We start from the raw sequence: 25,138 nt of genomic DNA, 5'->3' as shown, positions 1-25,138 counted from the left end.
TTTAATGTCAACCAACTAGTGTCCCAAGATGCATTTAATAGTTGTTTATGCCAATAGACGGGGATATGAAACTAGCTAAAGAATCAGTTAATCACCATTTTTTAGCCACCAGTTAGCCCAAGCTGGAGGGTGGCCAAGAGTTCGTGTATCTTTCAAAGTAGCCCATATTTTCCTTCACATTATTCATAGTAGGGATTGCTACAACATCCCAACTAGTCTTTTGGCCCCTACATATTATGTTGTTCCTTTCTTTCTATAGGCACAAACCTATATGGAAAAGATCTTTCCACTAAAATTATTTGGAAAGGGGATGATTCGAGGGGGGAAATCAACTTGAAACAAAATGCTTTAATTCTGAATTCCAAATCCACTCAATAAGGAATAGGTGGGCAATACTTTCTTTCACATTTCAAGAGTACTAGCAAAGAAATATCCTTTGTCGTGGGTTAAAATATTAATTTTTTATGATTTTTTAGATATTTCTAATTTGAGTCTAGTTAATATCTTCATTCTAATCCAAGTTTATGAATGCTTAATTTCATATTTCTATACAATTTTCATGTTTCTATATTGTTGTAAACTAAGCTTTGTATCTCGCCAAGTTGTTATCATAATTGGATATTAACAATAGGTCTAGATATTGTAATTTCTCAACAAAAAATCCTTTTTAAATAATTGTTTGTAGTAAATATAACAAGGTGTCCCTATGCAATCACTTATTAATGTTTGTGACTTAAGTTTTAGCAACATGAGTTGTGTCATTTAATATTTGAAATAAGAATTAAGGATAATTAAGGAGGAAGTACAAAATTATGTAACTAGTGTATAGTAAAAATATGCTACATGGTTACAAATTACATTCCCTCTTCCTTTATATTTCCCTCTAAAGTTTTCCTCTAAATTTTCTCTCACTTGACATAAATGAACACTCAAATTTGAATGAATTAATTTTCCTTGACTTCTTATAATTAAAAGAAAAAAAATTAAAATGATTACTCAAAAATTATAGAGAAAATACTAAGGAAACATGGAACCGTTAGCCTTATAGAAGAGTCTTATATATTTAATTTGAAAAATAAGTGTCTTATATTACTTTGTATAAATATTCATGTTAGACATATTGATTGAAAAAAATGGTAGAAAAAGATTAAGACTTTGAAATTAAAACAAAATCAATTCTCAAATAATAAAAATTGAATAATGACTGCGAAACAAAATAAAGTACCCACAAAAAACCATTTCCTAAATATAAAGATCTCTTAGAAAAGATTCTTTGATATTATTTTTAATATAATAATGATAGATTCTATTGCAAAATATATATACCTAAACATACATGATACAAATCTCATGCATGATACATAAATCAAGATGCTCCTTAATTTCATCAAGTGAAAAAATACCTAAGCATACATGATACATATCTCATAATAATATACACTCCAACTTGTTAAAAAATTCCACGTTCTTTTATTAAATAACCGAAAAAAAAAAAAAATTATATAAAAATTATCTTCTAATTAATTAAGAAAAGGTAACCTTCAATTTTAAGACAATTAAAATTATTAAATATTAGAAAACCAAAGTAAATTGTATAGATTTCAATATATATAAATAGGAAACAATGCTTCTCCAATCCACAGCGAATAGGAGTAAAAATTCATTTCATACCAAATGGTATTTTGGGCGGCTTCTTCCATGGTATAGCCGACTTTATTGAAAGAATAAATTGGTTGATATCAGATCTACTAGGCCTATTTTGTCATTTGTTTTTGTAAGAAATGCATTTAAAATGTTTCTTAGAGTGTTAAAAATATAGAAAGAACTTAATCATGAAGCCAATCCAAATTAAACTCTGCTTCCACAATCTCTACTTCAAGGTCGGGGATAGAAAATCTCTTGGCTCGCAGCCACTGCTTCCCAATCTCCTCATCACAGACAACACGTTTCAACGAACCTAACCCACAGACAGTTCTAGGAAGCCTCCTCAAACGAGAACACTCCCTCATATCAAATTCACTCAATTTCCCCAATTTTCCTATTTCCTCTGGAAGTTTTTTCAAACCCTCACATACTGAAATGTCCAGATATTCCAGCCACACAAGATTTCCAATTGAGGAAGGAAGTTCCTTGAGGCCTGGTAATGCCGATAGCCTTAATACTCTTAGATAGCTCATACTTCCAAGATCAGAGGGTAAATTCTGAATAAGATGACAATTTGTAACAGACAGCATCTGAACGAATTGAATATTACAGATTCCAGGAGGCAACACCTCCAGATCACTGCAGTGATCCAGGTTAAAATCTTGTAGCTTGTTACTGATCAACGTCGAGGTACTTTCAAACCCTTCACATAAGCTTAAAGAGAGCTTCTCTATGTTCTGTATTGCTTTGTTCTGTATTTCAACCGGTGGTGCAATTAACCTCTCCAAACGGAGAACTTTTAGCTGAGTGAGCAAAGATAACGCATGTATTCCTTTCAATGTGGCCCTTTTTGAACCATAATTGAATACCATGAGAATTTTCAGTTTTTTCATGGATTTCAAAAAGGGTGGAAGAAAGTATTCGCTTGCAGCAAATACTATCACCATAACCTCTGTCTCTGGAAAATTCATTTCATCCCACTGAGTTTCATTCATAGGACCTGCAGGAATGCATCACAAATGAAATCCAGTTAGCGCATTTTAGGTTGAACATGAATGTTTATTGTTTGCTTAGTTTATTGCAATCGAAACAGGGAGAACGGAAAATGCAAATCCACAGAAACATTTGTGTTCTCCTTACAAACAAGTAGATAGAGGATGAGACAAGTTATGTTACATCTTCATATGTACGAGAAAGCTAGACAAATACAACAATAAATGTATAAAAGTAGAATTTTCAGCATTGTCTGTTGAGTCGACCGACTACAAAAATGACTATATATCACAGATGTTTCATTAGTTTATTGAGTTGTCTTAGAGAAACATTTTTCTAGGACTCTTGGAAGATTGAATGAAATGAAAAATAAGCTGCATGGGCAATTATTGTGTGCTGAACAATATTGTGACAGTTTATATATGGAGAACCCTTTTCAATAACCCACCTGTATGAATAGAGACGATTTGAGCATCAAATGTTTTATTAGTAACCAAATTCCATTTCTGAGGTAAACTACTTTCTTTCCTAGGCATGAGTAACCTTTTACTATGGGCTGCACTGTCTCTTAATCCCAAGTACAAAGCTAAGTCTCGTATTACATCATGCTGCAAAAAGTACAGCTCCGAGGCATTTCCATAAGAGATGGCTGCTTGATTCCTGCTCAGAACAACCAAAAATTCAGTTCAATGTTTAAATAAATGATAACAACAAGTGTATATATACAAGATTGGAGAAGTTCACCTTGGATTGCTAATTAAATTCAAAAGGTTTCTGCTTGCAAGTTCCAGTAAGATGACAAAGGCATCTTGCCACTCTAATTTCCTCACATTAACCCAAATATCCAGTAGTGCATCAGCACAGATCTTCTTGTCCTCTGGAAATGACCCTAAGTCTAGGAAACACTCTCTCACTGTATCATCTAATAAATCGATACTAATTGCCAAGCATGCAAGTAACCCTTCTCTGTGATAATCTGATATAGATTCTCCTTTGGAAAGCCTCTTCTTTGCCCTTTCCCAAGCTACTCGAGGTTCCCCATGCATAGTGCTTCCAATCACCTTAAGAGCAAGCGGCAGCCCTCCACATTCTGCTTGCACCTGTAATTGATTTCGTGGAAATAAAATTATCAGGAAACCTTACAGTAATTTCAGCTTCGCAATTATCTTCAATTATATTGCAACATCTAGAAGATAGTTAATGCAAACTTTTAGCTAATGTTTCGATCTTGCTTACATATAACTTATATTTCTTAGGCCTAATATTCATAACAATGAATCTCTATGTAATATCTACATGCAATATCTCAACATGGATGAATATGTATTCTTTCATCATATGCCAATAAAGGGAAATTGCAGAAGCACTATGTGTTGATAGACACAATAAACTGTTGTATATTTTTATATATAAGTTCATATCCATTCATTACATTTTCTTTGAGTGTGTATAAAGCTAATTTATCCATTACCCATTGAAAAATTATTAAATATTTTACCTTTATTAATGCAAATACACAAAACCCTGTAGTCAAAAAAAAAATATTTACCTCCATAACTAGATTTGCATCTGCGGTTTCTGGAATTGATGTCTGTCCGAATGCCCAGAAGCAGAAAAGAGACATTGCATCTTGTTGCCCCAACACTGGTAATTCATACAGTTTAGTATAGGGGTTCTTGGGGATAATGGAAATATCTCTTGTTGTTATGAGGGTCTTGTATCCTCTACCCTCAAATAGTAATTTATCCAAGCTTGATCTGGACCAAACATCATCCAGTATCACCAACATTGGCATGGCTTGCTTAAGAAGTTGTTGCTGCAGCTGTCTCTGCCCATCCTCCACATTCTGAAACGCGGGTTTCTTCTTTTCAAAAAGACTTTCCCACATGGTCTCCAATATTCCCTTGAGGTTTGGGCATTGTGAAACAGTGATGAAAAGCACGTTATTCTTGAAGTAATCTAATATCCAAACGAAAACAAGTGTGTTTTAGATGTTGAATTCCAGAATGCGAAAGAAACAAAAGATTTAACTCTAAAGTAAAAAATGACATTCACATATTAGATTGCTAGAGTACAAGTACATGTGAACTACACAATATTCCACTACATATTCTCAATACCCCAAAAGTAATATACTTCTAAATGAATAATCTGAGTAGTGAAGGGAGATGCACCAAAGAAAATCCCTGTCTTCTATCTTATCTAGGATGTCAAACATTCTCATAGAATATAAGATAATTATCAATACAATGGCTGTCAGAATTTTAGGCTCAACTCTAACTGAGATAATTAATATATTTAGACAGAGAACTTTTGTCTGTTGATTGGAACATTAAGACCATAGAAGATGATTGGCGTTTTGCTTTCAAGGCCTATTTATTTTTATTTTTTTCCGAAGGGCCACATGCTAGATAAATTGTATGATAAGCAAAACAAATAATTTCCATATTTCGTCCATAATGTAGACATGATTCAGTTATCTGTGTGTTCGATTAGAGGTTGACATATGAATAATGTTTGCAATTAGCTGCTAGCTTATATAGAGACATATGCAGTGTATTCCTTGACGTATTTATCAACTTTAATATAGCATGAAAGCTGTTACGAGTCACGTTGATATAAAATGGAGGATGCTGGTTCAATTTATTTGCCAATTTTTTAAACCTTGATAAATTTTATTCAGTAAATTTTCGTCTCTGCCACAACAACAGGATAGGCTACCTTTCCATATTTTAGAGACCTCTTTTGACTCTGAAACATATTTGCAATATATAAATTTTATTGTCTAACTATAAAGAAGAGATTAGACATGCTATGCAATGATCCGATGTGAATACATTTTGACATGGATTTCTTTGAAGACAATGTTAATGATATTGGGTTGCAATGTTTTTTATTAGATGAGAGATATGTGCTGAGCAGCAAAAACATAAGGGAAAAATTAAGGATTTATATTTTAGATAATAAAAAGAAAAAGAAGTTTTCGGACATGTAGTGTCGAGGTTTAAACATTTTGTTGGTGAAGTGGTCATCAAGGTTCAAATTCTTGTTGAGCCATTGTGTTCGCAAGGCCTTGTGCCTTCGCCTTGCAAGGCCTTGTGTCTTCCTTGGGCCATTGTATTCACCGATTTGAATAAGTGAACTGTGGGGATGAGGTCCCTCGTTTGTGGCCTCACCGGTTCATAGCTCCAGGTCAGGCATTTATTAACTAATCTAACAACTAATTTATTGATGTAAACATTAATTTTCTTATAAACTCACGTCTGAAGCTTTACATTTTGACAAAAAATGAACAGAAAAATCATATATCAACATCAATCAAAAGTTCTTTGTTTAGCTAAATGTCATCATTCAACTTTGCGTATTCATAAACCTAAACCTCACTATCTAATCAAATGTCTTAATTGTCCAACTCAACATTAGCATCAATACAATCTCGTCATGTATAGGAAAATGTTTTTATTATCCAATTGACACTCAACTATCCATAGCAAATTTATGGATTCAATATTTACAAACAAATAATTTGCCATGTTTGTGGATTCAACCAAAGAAGCATAAATCCTCAAAAAATCTTGACTTTTGTGATTTAAAAAATATCCCCAACCAAAATGATTTTCTCCTAGAAAATTTCTATTTAATCAGCCATAATTTTTAATAATTTTAAAAAGTTTAAATCACAAAAAAATTGTGAAAAAATCATCCAAGAAACACATTTACTATCCATTGACGTGTCCTGATACCCTAGCCATGCTAAATCATATTTTAATTAGTTTTTTCATTGATCTTGAGTAAAAAAACTAAGAGCTAGGCACTAGGACAAGGTTCACCATGAGAGGTTCACTAGATCTTATCACAAAGTTGATGCAAAACACAAATAGGTCACATTGAATTGACATATATTCCTAAAATCATTTAGAACATTAAAAATGAGACATGCTCTATGGTATGCTTCTGTGTTAGATGTGAAGAATATTACCATGGAACAGATAAGAGATGTGTTGTTTTTTCTTAGTATTCCACAATATTGTCATTAGTCTCCGGGTTGGAGTTATTCTTTCGATGTAAAGAAACAAATTAGTGGAAAATCATACACTAACATAAATACTAATTAAGCTTCTATCTAATTCTTTTAACATATCTAAATCTTACAAGTGTACTTGTCAAAAGTCACTATAGAAAGCTAGAGTAAATAGAAAAAAAATTCTATTGGCTTGATATCAAACTCAAGAAGTTTTGTTTCTTACAATTCTTGTAATCCTAACTATTCAAAATAATGTTAACATATAATTTTCAAAAACAATACCAATGTGGCTATTTACATTATCAAGGTTAGCATGGGAAAAATTTACTTTTTGAATGCTAACAAAATGTGATAGTTTGGAACTTCAATATGACACTAGCCATCAATTTTTAATGTCAATCAAGTAAGGTAGTGACAATTGTATAATAAAGTGGAGAGTAGAAGTACATACATAATAATATATAAGAGTTGTGGAACTAGATGTAGAATGGTTCTTGTTAGAAAGATAAAAATCAGCTTGTAGTGCTAAACAAGATGAACTAAAGCAATATTTTATATCAAAATGAAAGAATTTTTGGAAATATATAAACTTCTTATATGTTCTATAGTTTTAATGATTTTTCAATTGGTGAAACTCACTACTTAAATACATGCTTCAATTATTAGGAAACTATTGATGTGGATTGCAGTCACATTTCAGCTAGATAGGATTCTTAACAACATAACCTATCTTTCTTGAAAAATCAAGGGACAATTTATTCCAAATCTCATGAGGATTAGTTCATAGCCTACTATTTTCACTTTGGGTCCATTTATTAATATTATTTTCACAAAGAGCACCAATGTATTTTTTTCGAACAAATAACAATAATGAACTAAAAATGCATCGATTCAATTCAAAACATTCTTATTATTCAATGTTTTAGACTTTAACAACTTTTCCTTCAAAAGAAATCTCAAAAGAACAGAGTGAAGAAGGAACCTATTTCTATGTCATAGATTTTAAAGAGAGCAAATCATGAAAACATGAATTGAAAAGACAATGAATTCACATTTTATCATAATGAACTACAGTTCTATGTAAATTCATGATATACTTAAGAGTTAAAAAACCATTAACAATTGAAATAACATAACACACCAAAAAAATTTCCTTCATAGAGTTATGTATTCACACATTAACAGATGTACATTACCAAATTTCCAAATTTCTTAAGTAAAACAACTTTGAGTCTTCCCAAATTGAATACTTTGCAAAGGAGTTATAATTTTTAAGTCTTCTATAAAAGATAAATCAAGACTCAAAGTTGAAGAAAGCAAGTTGCTTTTCTTAACTCTTCAAAATTCTATAATTTTTAATCTTCTCCAAAATAATAGGTGAAACACTCTTTATAGGCAACAATCTTTGATATAACTCAAAGATGAGAGACTTTTTGCCAACTGGCAAGCATAAACATATAAAAATAGTAGGAGAAGGTCGAGTAAGTTAACAATCTTCCTTCTGTGGCGTTTACAAAACCCTTCACTATTTGCAAATCACAATCCTTTTGAGTATTTTTAGTACCTTACCATTTAGTAACCATTCTCTTGTTATGAACCTACAAAATTTAAATCTTGTTACTGAAGTGCAAAATTTTAAAACTAAATATGGCCTTCATTTCTTCCTTTTCAATACCATCTACTAGGGACCAATTGAGCATCTGAGAGTTATATGAATGCTCTATTGTGGCTATTTTCCTAAATTTCTATTCAGTAATACCCTCATATTCCTTTACATTATATTCTATTTGAGTTACATCTCTTATGAATTGAGAGCTTGCACCTTTTTCTAGATCTGCTACTTGTTCATTCCAATACCTTTCAAACTCCTTTACTAACCCTTCAACACTGCCTCGCATATCATCTTCAATTATCCACTCCATGAGAATTTTACTGATCATTTTATCTTGTGCGCTCAAATCATTTAGATTTTCGAGCATCACTTTCACCTTAATAAGACACTCATTTAGTCTATCTAATTGCTACTATTCTTGTATTTTCTATACATCAATTTTGCGAACTTATTCCTTGGGTAAAAACCTTTGGTTATTGATGTAAAGTAGTGCTTTAATCCTATCTACCAGTACAACCAACCACTCACTTTTAATGTTGGACATGGATCAATAGTAATTCCTTCACAATTAGGCCTCTTTCCAAGTAGCCTTTCAAAATGACCTTTTGGACTACAACTTTCGTCTCAGACCTGATATTAAAAATGTGAGACCTATTTGGGATACCCTTTTGGATTTTATTCAACATACCTAAAAATGGGTAGTGCCTCCTTTTTATAAATAAGGAAAATTTTGACTATCCTCTTTCCTATTATGCTAAAAAGGAGTAGTAAATGGGGTTTTTTGGGCATAAATTTAAGTATAGGATTCATATTAGATAAATAAAACCACTTTTAGATACCAATTTTCTTTTTCTATAATAGACCTTGAAATTAGAATGAGTTCCTTTGGAATGAAAGGCTCATAAATTGATTGCCCTCCTTGGAAACAAGCCTAATTTGGCTTGCTTCATTAGGGTTTTATTGGTTCTCTATTTCACAAAATACAAATTATCAAACCACCACCTAAAAAACCTCTTATATGGCCTTCCTATTCTTCTCAAACCAAATTCCATACTTTTCCAATGGTTTCTAATCAAGACCCTACTCTTGACTACCTTCTAATACCCGAAAACAGGCGGTTTCCAGACTAGGGCATCACCAAGTCAACATATAATCTTCATCCCTTATCCTAAAAACAACCAAAACATTAAATTAATCTCTCATATATCCATTCAATTAATTCTCATGCCTTTTCACTAGTGGAATGAACTAGAAATTATTTTTTAATCACTCAAACTCTCATAACCTAGGGTTTCAACCTAGTTACAGAAAAATGGCAATAGCTTGCTCAAATGTCAATAAAAATAAATGCGATGAAAACCAAATTAAAGAGGATTCAATTATTCATCCAATACAAGTTTTTTAAGATCATTAATTTACCAAACAGGGTCGTACAATAGTCTGAAACAACAAGAAATTTTTAAAAATGCACAAAAACAGTATTGTTTTTACTGAATTTCTCACTAATACACTATGTCCAGCCTTCGAACTGACCTTAAAAGGATTATTTAAATATATTTAAATGGTCACATATCAAATTTTGAATGCCAACTAACTTCTTACATCATTTACTCATTTTGACCCTTCATATTCCTTTTTTGCATTTTTGCACAATGACAACATTTTCAAAATTGAACAATGTGATTCCACAAACCTACCAACCTAATATGATTTTAAAAAACACATAATATGGTCTTAATTCATCTTATTTTATAGGAAAAACATAATATAACACAAAAATGACAAAATTGCTTCATGGAGGCATAATTCAACTAGGTGCTCCTGCACTAGTTACTAAGGCACTCATTCTCATCTTCTCCATCTTTTTCAACCTTCGTAATTAAAATTTAACTGATTCTAATGTTTCTCTAAACTTTGGCTGTAGATTACTCACTCAATCTAGTAACTGTTCCAATGATAGATACCTTGCCACCACTTTCTGCAATGTTCCCTTTACATTGGCTAAAGTATCTTGTACCATTTATCTAAAGTTTTGTCCTTACCCTTCAAAGTTGTCATTCTATCCTCTTCCTCCTTTCCTATGTTGAAAAAATTATTTAATTATCCAAGTCAATTGGTCAATATGATCCTTTTGTTCCCACAAATTTGTTTGATCTTGGTAGATCCTATCTTCCATCATTGCCATCCATTCCATAGTCACTCTTGTTCCATCAATCCTTAAAGGTTTCACTATTTTTATTATTGTCACTTGAGAACCATGTATAATACTTTGTAGGTCCTTATTTATTATTAGTTCTACAATGTGCAGTTCTTGATTTCCTTCTACATTGAGAAAAGTGCGATACTTGATTTTGGGTTCCCTTCCTTTCTTTGCTTCTTGATGATTTATTGATGAATTTTTAAGATCCAAAGGAACCAACTCTACCTTGTCCTTGGATTGTATTTCTTGTTGTAGTCATTTTGGGACTTTATTTGGACTTTTTCCTTCTGTTTGGTGTTGTTTGACATCTTTCTATGTATTGTCTCTTTCTGGTTCTTTGACTTGGTCCTTCTACCCTCACTCTATCCCACTTATTTATGTTGGGAACATGTGGATTGTAGACTTCCTCTATATCTTTTATTATTTCTTCAACGAAATCCTTTTCCACAAGAGATTGGATAATATCTTTAGTCATTGTCACAATCTTTTCTAATTCGGTGACTACTTCAGTTCTATCATTTTCACCATTCCATTCTTCTTTATGTGGGAGGTCTCCTTCTTGATTTAACACCTTGTTTCTACTTTCCAGTGATTTTCGCTTCATTTCTTGTCTTTCAGTTTGTCTAGAGAATTTATTTCCTATGCTCAATTATATCTTGTTGACTTTGTCTACAAAATTTATTTCCTGTGCTCACCTAATTATGCTAACATATCATGAACATTTTCTTCATGACCTTCTTCATGTAACATCCTAAAAATGCATCTCTTGCAATCTTTTATGGTATTTGGATATTTGCCTCAGTGTTTGTGCCCCTTGGCTTGATCGGAGACCTGAACATGCTCATGCAGTTAAAAAATACACTGCAACTCAACACAGCAGTCTACCTAAACCTTGATCTTGCCCCAAAATAGGGCAAGACCAGCATGTGGTGCCTTGGGATCCCCTATTTGGGACCTATCTCAGGGTCCCTCCCTTTGGCTCGTCTCAAATTAAAGTTGGAAAATACCCCCTATGTTGGGCCAAGTCACAAAATCATTCAATGAAATCCCACTGGAAAGTATATAAGGGGGATTTCCCCTCTCATTTGAAATTGAATAAAATTTAATCAAGCATCCAAGTGTTCAAGAGATGAAACATTCAAGCATTCAGTCTTCCTTCAATCTTTGGAACAACAATAGAGACAAGATTTCAAGCATAAAGAGGAGATCTACAGTCTTCATGAAGCCTACTTCCAAGTGGAGGCAAATAAAATCACAAGAAGGTATAAGCATTTCATTTTTTAGTCAATTCAACCTCTCCTCAAAGAGGAGGATTTCTACATTTAGTCATTTCATTTTCATTACTTCAACCACTTGATTAATTCCAAAACCAAGATTTGACCTAAAGGCAAACCCTTATTCCAAATACATTTCCCTTTCTTTCTATGTATAGGGAACAGGTATGCAACTATACTTTTTGAATTAAGCTTTATTCGCAAATATAGAAAAACCCTTTGACGTGCAAAAATTTCAGAGGACCCGTAGGAGGGTTTCTCTGTCTAGACACACGGTTACACAACTTTTGCCAGATTTCGCAGAGTAGTTCCAAATCAACTCAAACTTCTCAGATCTAGGTGCATGACTGAATCCCAAATTTGTAGCTCGTTGTTTTCTCATACTTTGTCTTCATTTCCAACATTTAGTCTTTATTCAAATTGGCAACTTACAAAAGAGGGTCAATTACATTCTAATCACAACCAATCTACTTAGTATTCAATCCTTCCATCCTTTGGGACTGGATCTAGTATATGCATCCCCCTCTTTTTAATGTAAAGTTTCCCCAAGTGAAAATTGAACCTTAGTAAAGTTCCCCCTTCCTTCAAGTGGCAAATTTGGCTAAGGTTCTCCAATTTTCCACTTTACTTTTTGGTGAACTCGACTCTTACACCCTTACTTTTGATTTTTCATTTTTAGATCTGACTGTGTATTCCATTTAAAATTCAAATTTTCATTTACAAGTTTAATTTCCTTACAATTTTTTAAAATTTAGAGGTTGAATGCACAAAAACCCTAATTTTTAGATTCAAAAATTTTCAAAAATTATGTTGTTGAATCACAAAACCCTAATTTTTAATTTTAAAATAGACACTGTGGATTGTGTAGATTTTGAATTAATTTCAAATTTGGTCTTTGCTTCAATTTTAAAAATTCGTTTTCCCTCCTTGCAACATTGATATTTTAAATTTAAATTTTTAAAGTTAAGCAGTTTATGTAACAAACCCTAATCTTTAAAATTAAATTAATCTTGTGCAATTTCAATTTTTCCTTTAAGCATTTAATTGATTCAATTAAATCTAAAGCCTCTTGTTGTCCTTCTAAACATCATGAAAGTTGGCCCTTAAGTGTGCCCTTTTTGTTGTTCTTTCAATTAATCATTTTATCAAACATTCTAAGTGTGCCCTATTTTGACCTTCAAGGCTTAATTTCACATATCTTGATATCTCCAATTTCCATATCCTTCTGGAACTTGCATAAAAATCACAATATCTTGCTTCCTCGAAAATTTGCAAAAAAGTTGGTTGGACTGTGTGTTCAGACCAAGTCGCTACCTACTTGGTCCCAACTTTTTTTGCTCAAATTTTAGGAGCTTCTTTTGACTATATTTTATTGCACAATTCCAAAGATTTGTGAATTTTTATTGATTTTAGGTCACCCGAAGGTCTAAAACAAACCCGAATTTCAACATTTCCATTGTCAATTTGAATTTTAAAATTACGTGGTTCACTATGAATACCCTAATTTTTAAAATTAAATTAATTTCTTCAATATCTCAACATTCCAAAATCTCAAAATTTTAATTAAGAGGTTAAATTTAGACAACCCTAGTTTTAATTTTGATTTTCTCTCATTTCAAACATTTAAAATTAAGAGGTCATTTTCAGCCCTAACTTTAAATTTTAAATTCCTAGAGGATTTCATTATTCTTTCCATTCTCTTTCCCTAGTGCATGATTTTTACTACTATTAGACATACCTATAGTATTCTCATTAGAAGAAGTTGTATAATTAAGGCTGCCCAAGGTTTAATTACTGAGGAAATGGAGCCCAATTTGGCTAGCTTTCTCAATGAGGATATTGTTGCTTCTTCCCATCCTTCAAATATTCCTACTTATCCTCTTGATAATTCTCACAATGAGGAGGAATCACTAACTAGAGTATCGATTGACCAATTGGCAAAGATGGACAATCAATTTGACAATCTTCAACAATGGATGAGTCAAGAATACTCGGAAAGTGAATCTCTCCCATTGATTGAAGGATTAAAAAGAATGATTCAAATTGATAAAGATGATGTTGATATATTGCATAGTATTTCTTATATTATTGAATGTAATACCATGCCTATGAAGATTTTTTCCGAAAACCTTGGTTATACACAACCTCCTAGTCAAGTTAATCATTCTATTCCTTTGACAACTTCCATGACTACTGTTCCTACCTTCACATCAAACATCATGGCTAATTCTATACAAAATGTCACACCTATAAATGTTAGTCATGGGGGAAATACCTCTTATTTCATTCCTCCTACGATGAGTGTTCCTCCTGTTACCCAATAACATTCACCACCTATAAATGTTAGTCAAGGGGGAAACTCCTTTAATCATAATTCCTTCATTCCTCCCATGAGTCTTCCATGTGTTTCCCATTATTCTCCATTACTTGTGTTCCACCTCCTTATTCTCAATCTCTTCCTTCATTCAATAATATTACTCCACCCCCTCACTTTGACATGTCTCATTTCAATTCTTCTCCCAAAGCTACAATCAATAGTCTTGCCCAAGGAGTACCTTCCTTACAATAACAAATAGCTTATAGGAACAAATCCAAGTATAATGCACCCACATTCGATGTAGCGATCCCATTATCCCTTGACATTGTTATAGTCGTGCCCCCTAAGCATGTAGAAGTCCCTCAATTTAAACTTTATAATGAAAAAGGTGATCCTTTTTAACTCATGCTAAAACATTCCAAACTTTGTGTAGTGACTTTTCTCATGTTCAAAGGTTGCTAGCAAAATTCTTAACTAGAGCATTAAGGGATAGAGCTTTGAAATGTCATTATTCTTTTGCTCCTTATTATATTACTTTTTTTCAATAAATTTCTAATGCTTTTATTCAACAATTTCACAATAACATTGGCCCTAAAGTTACTTTGACTAATTTAATGAATTGTAAACAAGGTGTTAAAGAAAAGTGACTGATTTTATTAGTAGATGTAAGCATTTGTATTCTTATATTTCTTTTCATGTGCCTGATCAAGACATTCAAAATATTTTCATTGCTAATTCACAAAAAGACATTAAGAATAATTTTATTTTAATTGAGTTTACTTCCTTTCTGTAGTTGTGCATAGTACTTCACAATTATCAACTGACTGTGAGCCAATTGGAACAATCATCTCCTTCTATAGCTCCAAGTGATAAGGGTGATAGTGATAAACAATCATTTGTGAATTTCAAACAAAACAAAGGATTCATCAGATTCAATGACATCAACAACCACACTCAAGTAGAAACCACTATAGGTGTGCCTCATTTGTCTAAATTATTTATAAGAGAAAAAGAGTTTACTCCTTTGAATGAATATTTGTATAGAATTATGTCTCGGTTAATACAAAATAATGTGTTAAAATTCCCGAGATCAAACCAATTAATCCATCTAACAGAACTTCACCTTATTTTTATGCTGAATATTTTTGTCAATATCATCATCAACCTGGTCATGATATTGAAAAATATTTTATATTGAGAAGTAAGATACAAGAATTGATTGATAACAAACATTATTATCTCCGTGGTAGGTGTCAATGATAAAGGAAACAAATCTGTAGCTTCTCCTAATTAGAACCTTCAAATTTCATTGATTATTTACCATCCCATTCCACTAATGTGGTTAAAACTAATCATCTTGCTATCTCCCCTAATGATGTGACCATTGAATCTAATAATGTGGTGAACCTTGTAGATCAACAAAACCTCCTTAGGATTTGTGCATAACATGTGATCCTAGTGAGACCATTAAGGCACCCAATGACCCATTATACATAAGTATAAAAATCAAAAGTATACCCACTAGAGGTGTCCTTATTGATCCTACTTGCCTAGTTAAGGTGATAACCAGAGAATTTATTTATACTTTGCAATCACATCAAGTGATATATGATGATACTGATGTGATAGTTAAATTTTTTGATGGCTTCTCTTGTCCTGCTATTGGTTCTATAACACTTCCTATTGATGTTGGCACTAAATTCTTAGATGTTCAATTTGCTATCATTCCTACATGTGATAAATTTCGTGTGAAGTTGGGACATCCTTGGCTCTCTTCCATGAAAGTGATCGCTTCTACTATTCACAAATGTTTAAAATTTACTCATAATGATAAAATCATAATTATTAATCATAGCATATTTCAACCTACAATGAGGCATGGAGATGTTTGTCTTGATTATTCTTGGTCTCAACAATTCAAGCCTCTTCAACCTATAAGTGAATTTTTGTCTTTATATCATATAAAAACTGGAAAAATAAAATGATTTTATCCTTTAGTAAACATAGAAATTCAACACTTAGTAATCCTCTTGATGATCATATACCCCTTCTTTAGGATAAGATTGTTCTTCCTCCTAAGGAAAGAAATAATCTTCTTCCCTAAGAAGCACCCATTCCTTCTCCTAAAGAGAAGAGTATCCTTTCACCAAAGAAAAGAGATATTCCTCTTCCTAAAAAAGAATCAATCCCTTGTCCTATGTATGAGTCTCCTCTTCCTCCCAAAGGTAGAAAAGCTCTTCCACCTTAAAAACAAACTACCCTTCTTAATTTTAGACCTATCCCTCCTCCTCATGATGGACCCGATCTCGTCCCTATACCTCCTATCCCTCCTTTATATTGTGTGGTTCTTCGTCCTTCATCTTATAGAGAGAAATGACTGACCTCTCCTATTTCCTAGCCTAAAATACCTCAACCCATTCATCCTTCCTTAAAACAAGAGACAAAGCTTATATCTAATGAATGCAAACCTTCTCCATCTTCAGCCAAGACAGGATGCAACCGTTGTGCGAGAGAACATTGATGGAGATGTCCTGCTAAGGCTTGTGAAGTTGCTTCCCAAACCATTTCTTCTCCCAAAACACCAACTGTTGACATGATTCTATTTTATCGTAAACATGGTGTTCCACCTAATTCTGCAAGATGCAAAATGCTTAAGACAAATGATGGTTCAAGTTCTATTCCTATTACAGCTCCTATTCTTATTAATATTGATGAAGAAATAGGTGAAAATGTTTTTAATTATGAAAATATTAATCCTAATATTTCTAATGATGAATATTAATATGTTGATGTTGACAATTATTTATTCACAAAATTTTCAAAAGCATTAATCCTAGCTCCTAGTAACGAACAAAGGGACTCAACATTAGAGCATGATCCTTTTTTGGAATGTGTGATAACTCCATCTACTATGCTCAATGTAGATCCTCTTAATTGTTGTCCACATTCCCTAAATAATGATCAACAAGATTAGGGGAGGACGATGTGCTCGATTAGCTTCATTAGCACTGTAGACACTCTCTTGCTTATTTGTGGCATTCTTCTATTTGTTTGCCCCATTCTTCTTTTTGTTATCCCTAGTGTTGTCTACTTGAGGATGATGCAAAACATTGAGATCTCTTTTGGTCACCCCATGTTGACTCAAAAGGCACATGTGTTCCCTTCTTCCATGGTGGTTTCCTCTCTTTGGGGGATGAGGACTATTCTATGCATGTATATATACATGAGTTATCATAAAAAGCATACTGACTCCAAAGTTAGGTGAAACTACCTTGTATTTTGTGCTTTGTGTTCATTATCCTTTAATTTGTCCTCTCTTGGGGGCTAAATTATTGTGATAATATGATTGTCTTCTTTGGGTGTATCCTACCTTAAAACAATTTCTCTTGATAAGGCGTACATAATCTTTTTAACATGGGGGCATATACTCCACTCATGATTCTCTCTTTTGATACGTAAAGTTACTTAGCGTACTTTGTTTATGCTTTGTAAGTTTGGTGCTTCTTTTCATGACTCATAGGCAAAGAACCTTACTAGTTGTACTCATGGTTCTCTCTTCTCTTTCATGATCTTCCCTTTTACCTTATCATTGAAGTCGTAAGATCCTAAATTCCACTGGGGTCTTCGTAATTCTTGCCTCCTTGATGTCATGAATGTCTTTCAATCTGAATTCCTTTTACTTTATCGGCAATATTTGCATAAGTTCATAGTCTCGTAAAGTGGGGGCTAAATGTAACATCCTAAAATTGCACCCCTTGAAAATGTTTGACTGCATTTGGGTCTTTGCCTTAGTGTTTGCACCCCTCGGCCTAATCGGAGACCTAATTATGCTCATGCACAACAAAAATACATTACAACTTAACATAGAACTCTACTTGCACCTTTATCCTACCCCAAAATAGGGAAAGACCAGGGTGTGGTTCCTTGCAATCCCCTATTTGGGACCTATCTTGGGGTCCCTCCCTTTGGCTCATCTCAAATTAAAGTAGGAAAATCCCCCCTATGTCAGCCCAAGTCAAAAAATCAATCAATTAAATCCCACTGGCAATTATATAAGAGGGATTTCCCCTCTCATTTGACATCTAACAAAATTTAATCAAGCATATGAGCATTCAAGAAAAATTGAGAATTTTCAGTTTTCCTTCAATCTTTGGAGCAGTAATAGAGACAAGATATCAAGCATTGAACAGGAGATCAACATTCTACTTCATGGAACTCTGATTCCATGAGGCAAGAACAACTTCACAAGGAGGTATAAGCATTTTATTTTCAGTCAATTCAACATCCCCTCAAAGAGGACGATTTCTACATTCAGTCATTTCATCTACATTACTTCAACCACTTGGTTAATTCCAAAATTGGGGTTTGACTTGAAGGAAAACCCCTATTCCCAACACATTTCTCTTTCTTTCTATGTGTAGGAAATAGGTACATATTTGTACTTCTAGAATTAATATTTATTCACAGAGACAAAAAAACCCTTTTCAACACATGCAAAGTTTAGAGGACCGATAGGAGGGTGCCCCTGTCTAGACACACAATCCCTGCAACTTTTTCCATATTTCATAGAGTAGTTCTAGATCATCTCAAAGTTCTCAGATCCAGGTGCACAATTGAATCTCAAATCTGTAGCTCGTTGTTTTTGCATACATTGTCTTGATTTCCAACATTTATTCTTAATTCAATTTGGAAACTTACAAAAAGTGTTAATTACATTCCAATCACAACTAGTCTACTTAATATTAAATCCTTGCATTGTTTGGGATTGGATCTAGTATATTCATCCCCTCTTTTGAATGTAAAGTTTCCCCAAGTGAAAATTGAACCTTAGTAAAGTTCCCCTCTCCCTTCAACTGGCGAATTTGTCTAAGCTTCTCCAATTTTCCACTTTACACTTCAATATTGACATTACTACCTTCTCTCTTTAGTGCCCCTGAAACTACCTTGTTCCACATCTATAATTTTTTCCAAGGATGGCGTTGACGTCCATCCCACTAACTATACAGGTTCCGCTATATTGTTAGAAATATGACTTGATGTGTTTCTATGGTTGTCATTGATGTCAAATTTATTATTTTGGTTTGGTCTCAAATGTCTATGGTGAAGATTTATCTTGTTATATTAGTTGTTTTGAAAGTGTTGGGGTCTAAAATTTGTTATTGGTTTTGAATATTATTGTTATCTTCATTGGATATAGTTTTGGTATCTTGGTTTTATTGTTTTTCAGGTCTAGAAACATATGTGCATTCTCCAGTTGTTGTCATATTGTTCATTGATGGCTGTGAGATTGTATGTTTAACCTATCCTTTGGTTAAAGATATATTTTGTGGAAGTATGTTTGATGTTTTATGGGTCTCACTATAGGTTGTAGAGATCTAGATTTGATTTATTTTCTTTGAAGAGTATATTTTGATCGATAATTTCTTATATGGTTACGTCACATGCGGATATGTTGTTGGTTAGGTTTTAATGATTATAGATTAGTGAATTAATCTTTGGAAGATGTGTTTTTTTCCTCTCTTTCTCTCGGAATGTATTGGCATGTGCATTTTTGGTTTAAAAAGTATATTTTGATTAAGGCTGCCTTGTTTTAAGCTTTGATGATCTATATTGTATATAAAGAATTTGTATATTTGAGTTAGATCGATTAGAATGAGGAAGAGCGTAGATAATATGGTCAAGTGCAAAGAACAATGAAAGTGTAGGTAGTGAAGAAGAGTTGTGTTCAAATGATATGTAAGTTGTGATGTGACTATGATGGAGAGATGAGATAGAGTGTTGACAATTGAGATTAGAGTTGTCTATGTTGTTGGTCACTTGATGTAGAGTTCAAGGATAGCTTTGTGATTAGGAGATCCCTCTTTTTAGATCATTTTTTATGTATCTTGCCTTGAGTGCGATTAGTTTTAGGTTTTTAAAGTCCTCTTTTGTATCTTTCTCAATGAGCAGTTAGCTCTATCTTTGTAATCATTTCATATATTATAAATTATCTTGTGGGTTAACTCACACTGTGTTTTTTCCCTGTTTGGATTTTCCTTGTATAAATCTTGATGTTCATGTGTTACATATTTGTTAATTAATTATTTATATGCTACTATAATTATTTATTTGGATTGATTCAACCCCCCTCTTAGTCCATCCATGAGTTCAACAATTGGTATAAGAGCATGGTTCCTCTTGTGTAATCTTAACCACTTGAGGAATATCCGGTATGGTACAAGACATTCATTATAAAGTTTGTATTTTTTATGGTATAAATTTTCCATATTGGATGGATATAAAGGAGTCACATTTGGATACACAGAAAAATAGAATTTAAGAGATCATTTAGATTGGATATATAGAGCTGTAGGGTGGTGCTAAGACTCTAGATGAGATAAGGTCAAAGGAAGATAATGAAAAGGCTCTAGAGAGATCTAACTGAGAGCTGCATAAGTGATTCACTATTTGGAAGAGTAAAAGGATTGAAGGAAGATAAAGCTCTGTAGAACAAGTTATGTTTGGCATATGAAGGTGATGCAAAGGAAAAGTAGGATAGGCTTATGAATTTGAAGTATAATTATAAGTATTTGAGAATCCTTGAAGATGAAGGAGCTGAGAAATATATTCATAGAGTGACTGATCTTGTTGATGACATGAGAGATGATGGAGGATATTTTGAGGGATGTGATGTTGTGCATAATATCTTCTTGACTTTGTCTAAATCCAAGCCATAGAGTTGTTCTATATAGGAGAGTAATTACTTGAGAAAATATACTATTGATCAGCTTATTGGTAAGTTTCATCCAAAATTATTGTCTTATGGTAGAATTGGAGATTATACTTTTAATTACAAGTATAGAGAAAATTATAAGAGATCATATGATGATAAAAAGAAGAAGTTTATAGTACATAATTTCAACAAAAAGGAGAATAATGCATTGTGATCTATTGAAGAACATACATTTGAAGATGAAGTTAATAATGAATCGAATGGAAAATCTTTATTTTTATCAATTGAGGATAAGGATAGTGCTTAGGAGAATCTGGAAGATGAAAATATTGTTAAGAGTTCGCTGCATGCTAAGATAGAACCGAATAAATGAATTATAAACACTAGATGTTCCAATCATATGACTGGTGGCAAACACAAGTTTATTAATCTAAATAAATATGATGGAGGATTTATGAAGTTCTCTAGAAAAGATGATGCAACTATTTGAATTATTAGAAGCATTTGAATTGATGGTAAGCATAAGATTGATGATGTTTACTATGTTGAAGGATTAAGACATAGTTTGTTAAGTCTTAGTTAGATGTGTAGAAAAGGGTATGAAGTTTTGTTTAACAATAATGGATGTGTGATTAAAACAGAGAAGACTGGTAAAAGAGTTACAAAAGAAGTTAGAATAGATGAAAATGTTTACTACATTAAGGATAAAGAGGAGAATAAATGTTGTCTAGCATAGAAGAGTGATATTATTTTTGTAATTCCAGAGAAGAAAAGTGATTCAAAAGAAAGAAAATAGAAAAAATTAAATGAAAATCTAGAAGAAGAAGAGGGAGATTCAATGAAAGTTCCTGCTAGGTATGTACAAAAACATCTTTCAGATAAATGAAGATAAAGAAAAAGGTGTTTAGCCGAAAAGGAAGATTGCAAAAGCTCAAGATCAAGAAAATTACTATTTTCTATCACTAATTAAGTCAAAGACTCATGAGGAAGAAAGAAAAGATGAAAGTTAGATAAAAGTAATGGAAGAAGAACTAAATCAGATTCAGAAGAACAAGACTTTGGAGATGGTACATAGACTGGTGTGTAAGACTGTAATTGGAATTGAGTGAGTATTCAAGAATAAGTTAAATGAGAAAGGAAAAGTGATAGGGAATACAATGAGACTGGTATGTGTAGTATATTCTCAAGTAGAAGGTATAGAATTTGAAGAAACTTTTTGCTCCTATAGTGAGGATGGAAGATATATGCATGTTTCTTGTATTTTCTACTTACAAAGAACTTTAAGGTTTATCAGATGGATGTTAAATCTATTGAACACTCAGAATACTAAGAGGAGAGGGATGAATTCTAGTATTCCCTTGAACATATTAAAAAATTTAGACAACCAACTACATAACATTACTTAGCTAAATAAATAACAAGATAGCAGATAAAAGAGTAGACCACATAACATAAAAATTTATATGTGGAAAACCCAAGATACGAAAAACCATAGGTTCATTACTTAGCTAAATAAATAACAAGATAGCAGATAAAAGAGTAGACCACATAACATAAAAATTTATATGTGGAAAACCCAAGATAGGAAAAACCATAGAGAGGGTTAAATATCAATTATATAAAACTGGCTATAGTATTACAACATAAGTGGACCACTGCTGGATGGACTCACTATCTAAAGTATGATGGCTTATAGCCAGTAATACAAAAATGAACTATTATGTTGCATCTATCATGTGAATGAGATATAGTTCTAGTTAAGTGTATATTCTATATTACAATCGCAATACAACATCACTTTCACATTCATTATCTAATAATGCATATTATACACCATAACATATGATCAAAAGATCATTTATCTAAGTATTTCTAGCTAATCGCCTTATATATCATACAGGTCTTCATGAAGTCGACTTTAACCAGAGTAAAGGATAGGCCCCAAAAATCCTTTACATACCACACTACACTAATAATATTATATTGAAAAAGTCAGCCATAAAACAAAAAAACTTCCTCCATAACTTGAAGTACAAAACATCTAATTTGCCGATGATTCTTGATAAGAATAGACTAAGAATGTCATGTTGTCTAATAAATTTAAACCAAAAACAACTTAACCAATTTATTGCTTAATACCGGTGAACCAGTCTGTTATACCAGTGGACATTTTTACAAGATAATTGTAATACGGTAAGAATTAATGCATGAAAAAAAAAGACAAAGTCATCCACAGCACATAACACCAATATTTGTATGTGGAAACCCTGTAAGGGGAAAAACCATAGTGGGAAACCTTACCCATAATCAGATGATACTACTACAGATAGTAACTGTATACAAATGGGGTCTGCACATGCAGAAAGGCCCAGCACCTAGAGCTCACTACTCAATCACAAAATGGGAGTCACACTGACTACAATTGGATGGTTAAATCCAATAAGAATGTACTGCTCAAAATAGCATCTTCATATGCTAGATTCAGTACTAGTGTAGTTTTGATATGCTTTCACCAAAAAAATAGCTTCACCTTCAAATGATGTCTGCGTGTATAGCTCTGCTTATTCTCGCATATACCTTCACATAATTCTTTTTCGCATTCCACACTTGATCTTACAAATAAGATCTTACATTTATACCATAACCTAATACCAATTTTAGTAGGTCGGCTCTACAAGATATTACAATAAAATCATTTTAAAAACAATACAATATCCAATGCAATAATCGATTGAACATGTCATCTTAATGCATTTACAAAAATAATAAATCATCTCCATAGCATGCCATGCTGATCTAGAAGAGATAAACCTATCGATGCATAACCTGGACCTATTTGCCGGTGACAACAAATATGCAAATACGAATATACCAATAAACAATTCTCCAAGATAAGATGTCCAAACAATGTCTTCGACATAACCAAGTGTTTTCCATGCCATTCTAAGTGCCGGTGATCATTATATCATGTCGGTGTATCATATACCGGTGACTGTGCTTAAGTCACTAGCTTGCCGATGAATGTTGTTGAATCTCCAAAGTGCTAGAGTTTTAGTAGGTGTTGACATCAATGACAAAACCATACCAAAATACCAACATTTGAAACTTGTAAAAGGAATAAATCTTATTGCTATCAACAAGCAATGTGAAAGAAGTAGTAGGTTTGAATGATAATGGAGCAGCAAACAAGTTTTCCAATGTGCCAGAGCTAGAGTTGGCTTTGCCCTTTTAGTGGTGTCAGTCGATGCGACACATTCTTTAGATGAAACCTTTTCTTGCACTTCCTTCTCTCCCACTTTATCCTCTTTCTCTTTCTTCTCTTCCATATTTGAACTGTTGGCAATAACATTCAAAACAACAGTGGCATCAAGTGCATTTACCAAAGGATTTTCTTTTACAACAGTGACATCAGGCACAATATTATTAGATAGAACATCATTAGAGACAACCTTTTCATTAACAATGATATCAATGACATCTTCAGTAGACATGTTTTTCAAATCTTCAATAACAGGTTAATTCCAAATTTGTTTGAAATGGATTTCACATATTCTACTCTTTCTGCTTTTAATACATCTATATCTTATGATCGTTCCATAAAAGTATCTAGCCTTTTCATTGTCCTAATTTTTTTTATGCATATTAGTACAAGTGTGGCCTTGTCTTTCTTTGAAAGAGTGTTTCCAAGAAATTCTAAATCATGTTTTTGGATTTCTTTGTCATTTTCTATAGCTTTGATTTTGATCTCATTCGGAATTTTTGAAAGATCTTGGGGAGTATCTTTCTTAAAATCTTCTAAAAAAAAATTTAATCTAACACAATACTGAATGAAATCATTTACAATTATTTCCTTGTCATCATTATCAGCATCAACGTACATATCACTTGTTTTAACTATCCTTCAAGGGCTATCATATTATACATAGATTGTAATTAAAGGGGTTCCATAATAATATATTTGCATTTGCCTTTCTAAGACTGAATATGGAAACCCTTTGTATTAGTTTCTTCTTCTCATGCATCTTCATCACATTCAGCTTCAATAAGTTTCATGTTTCCCCTCATAAGCTTCTTGGAAGAAGATGGAGAAGGGTTTTCCTTCTTCCTCTTGATAGGATTTCCAACTTCTTTACTTGAAAAGCCTTTCTCTTTCACCGGAGCACTGGAAAATGCAATGATCTTGTTGGAACTCTTGAATTTCTCCACCTCCTCAACAATAAGGCCAGATTTCTTCAAAGATTTATTAATAGTTTTCTTCCTTGCCTTTTTGTTTTTCTCCATATGAATTTTCATGGATTTTTCTTCTACATTCCTAAACCTTTCTTTGGTGTCATCAAATGCACTTTCCAACAAAGCTTTTGC

At 32.7% G+C, this 25,138-nt stretch overlaps 1 protein-coding gene across 1 annotated transcript; it reads right to left on the bottom strand.

Moving 5' to 3' along the window:
- Window positions 1-1,826: 1,826 nt before the first annotated feature.
- LOC131040807 (probable disease resistance protein At4g33300) lies at window positions 1,827-24,267 on the bottom strand. The gene is made up of 5 exons (XM_059218953.1): window positions 23,964-24,267; window positions 4,187-4,596; window positions 3,382-3,737; window positions 3,086-3,297; window positions 1,827-2,644 (listed from the first exon to the last, which is right to left on the bottom strand). Exons 1-5 carry the CDS (start codon window positions 24,265-24,267, stop codon window positions 1,827-1,829), a joined length of 2,100 nt encoding a protein of 699 aa, XP_059074936.1.
- Window positions 24,268-25,138: the final 871 nt, after the last annotated feature.

The sequence above is a fragment of the Cryptomeria japonica genome, chromosome 4, assembly GCF_030272615.1.
Source record: "Cryptomeria japonica chromosome 4, Sugi_1.0, whole genome shotgun sequence".
In the NCBI taxonomy this organism is placed as follows: Eukaryota; Viridiplantae; Streptophyta; class Pinopsida; order Cupressales; family Cupressaceae; genus Cryptomeria; species Cryptomeria japonica.
Note: the sequence above shows the minus strand (reverse complement) of the source record. Positions and strands in the feature narration are given on the sequence as shown.

Excerpts from the sequence above, each read along its gene's own strand:
- LOC131040807 (XM_059218953.1), bottom strand. The coding sequence starts at position 24,267 with ATGTCTACTGAAGATGTCATTGATATCATTGTTAATGAAAAGGTTGTC. Across the intron at positions 3,738-4,186 it reads ATGCAAATCTAGTTATGGAG|GTGCAAGCAGAATGTGGAGG; the intron begins GTAAATATTTTT and ends AATCAATTACAG. Across the intron at positions 2,645-3,085 it reads AATCGTCTCTATTCATACAG|GTCCTATGAATGAAACTCAG; the intron begins GTGGGTTATTGA and ends GCATTCCTGCAG.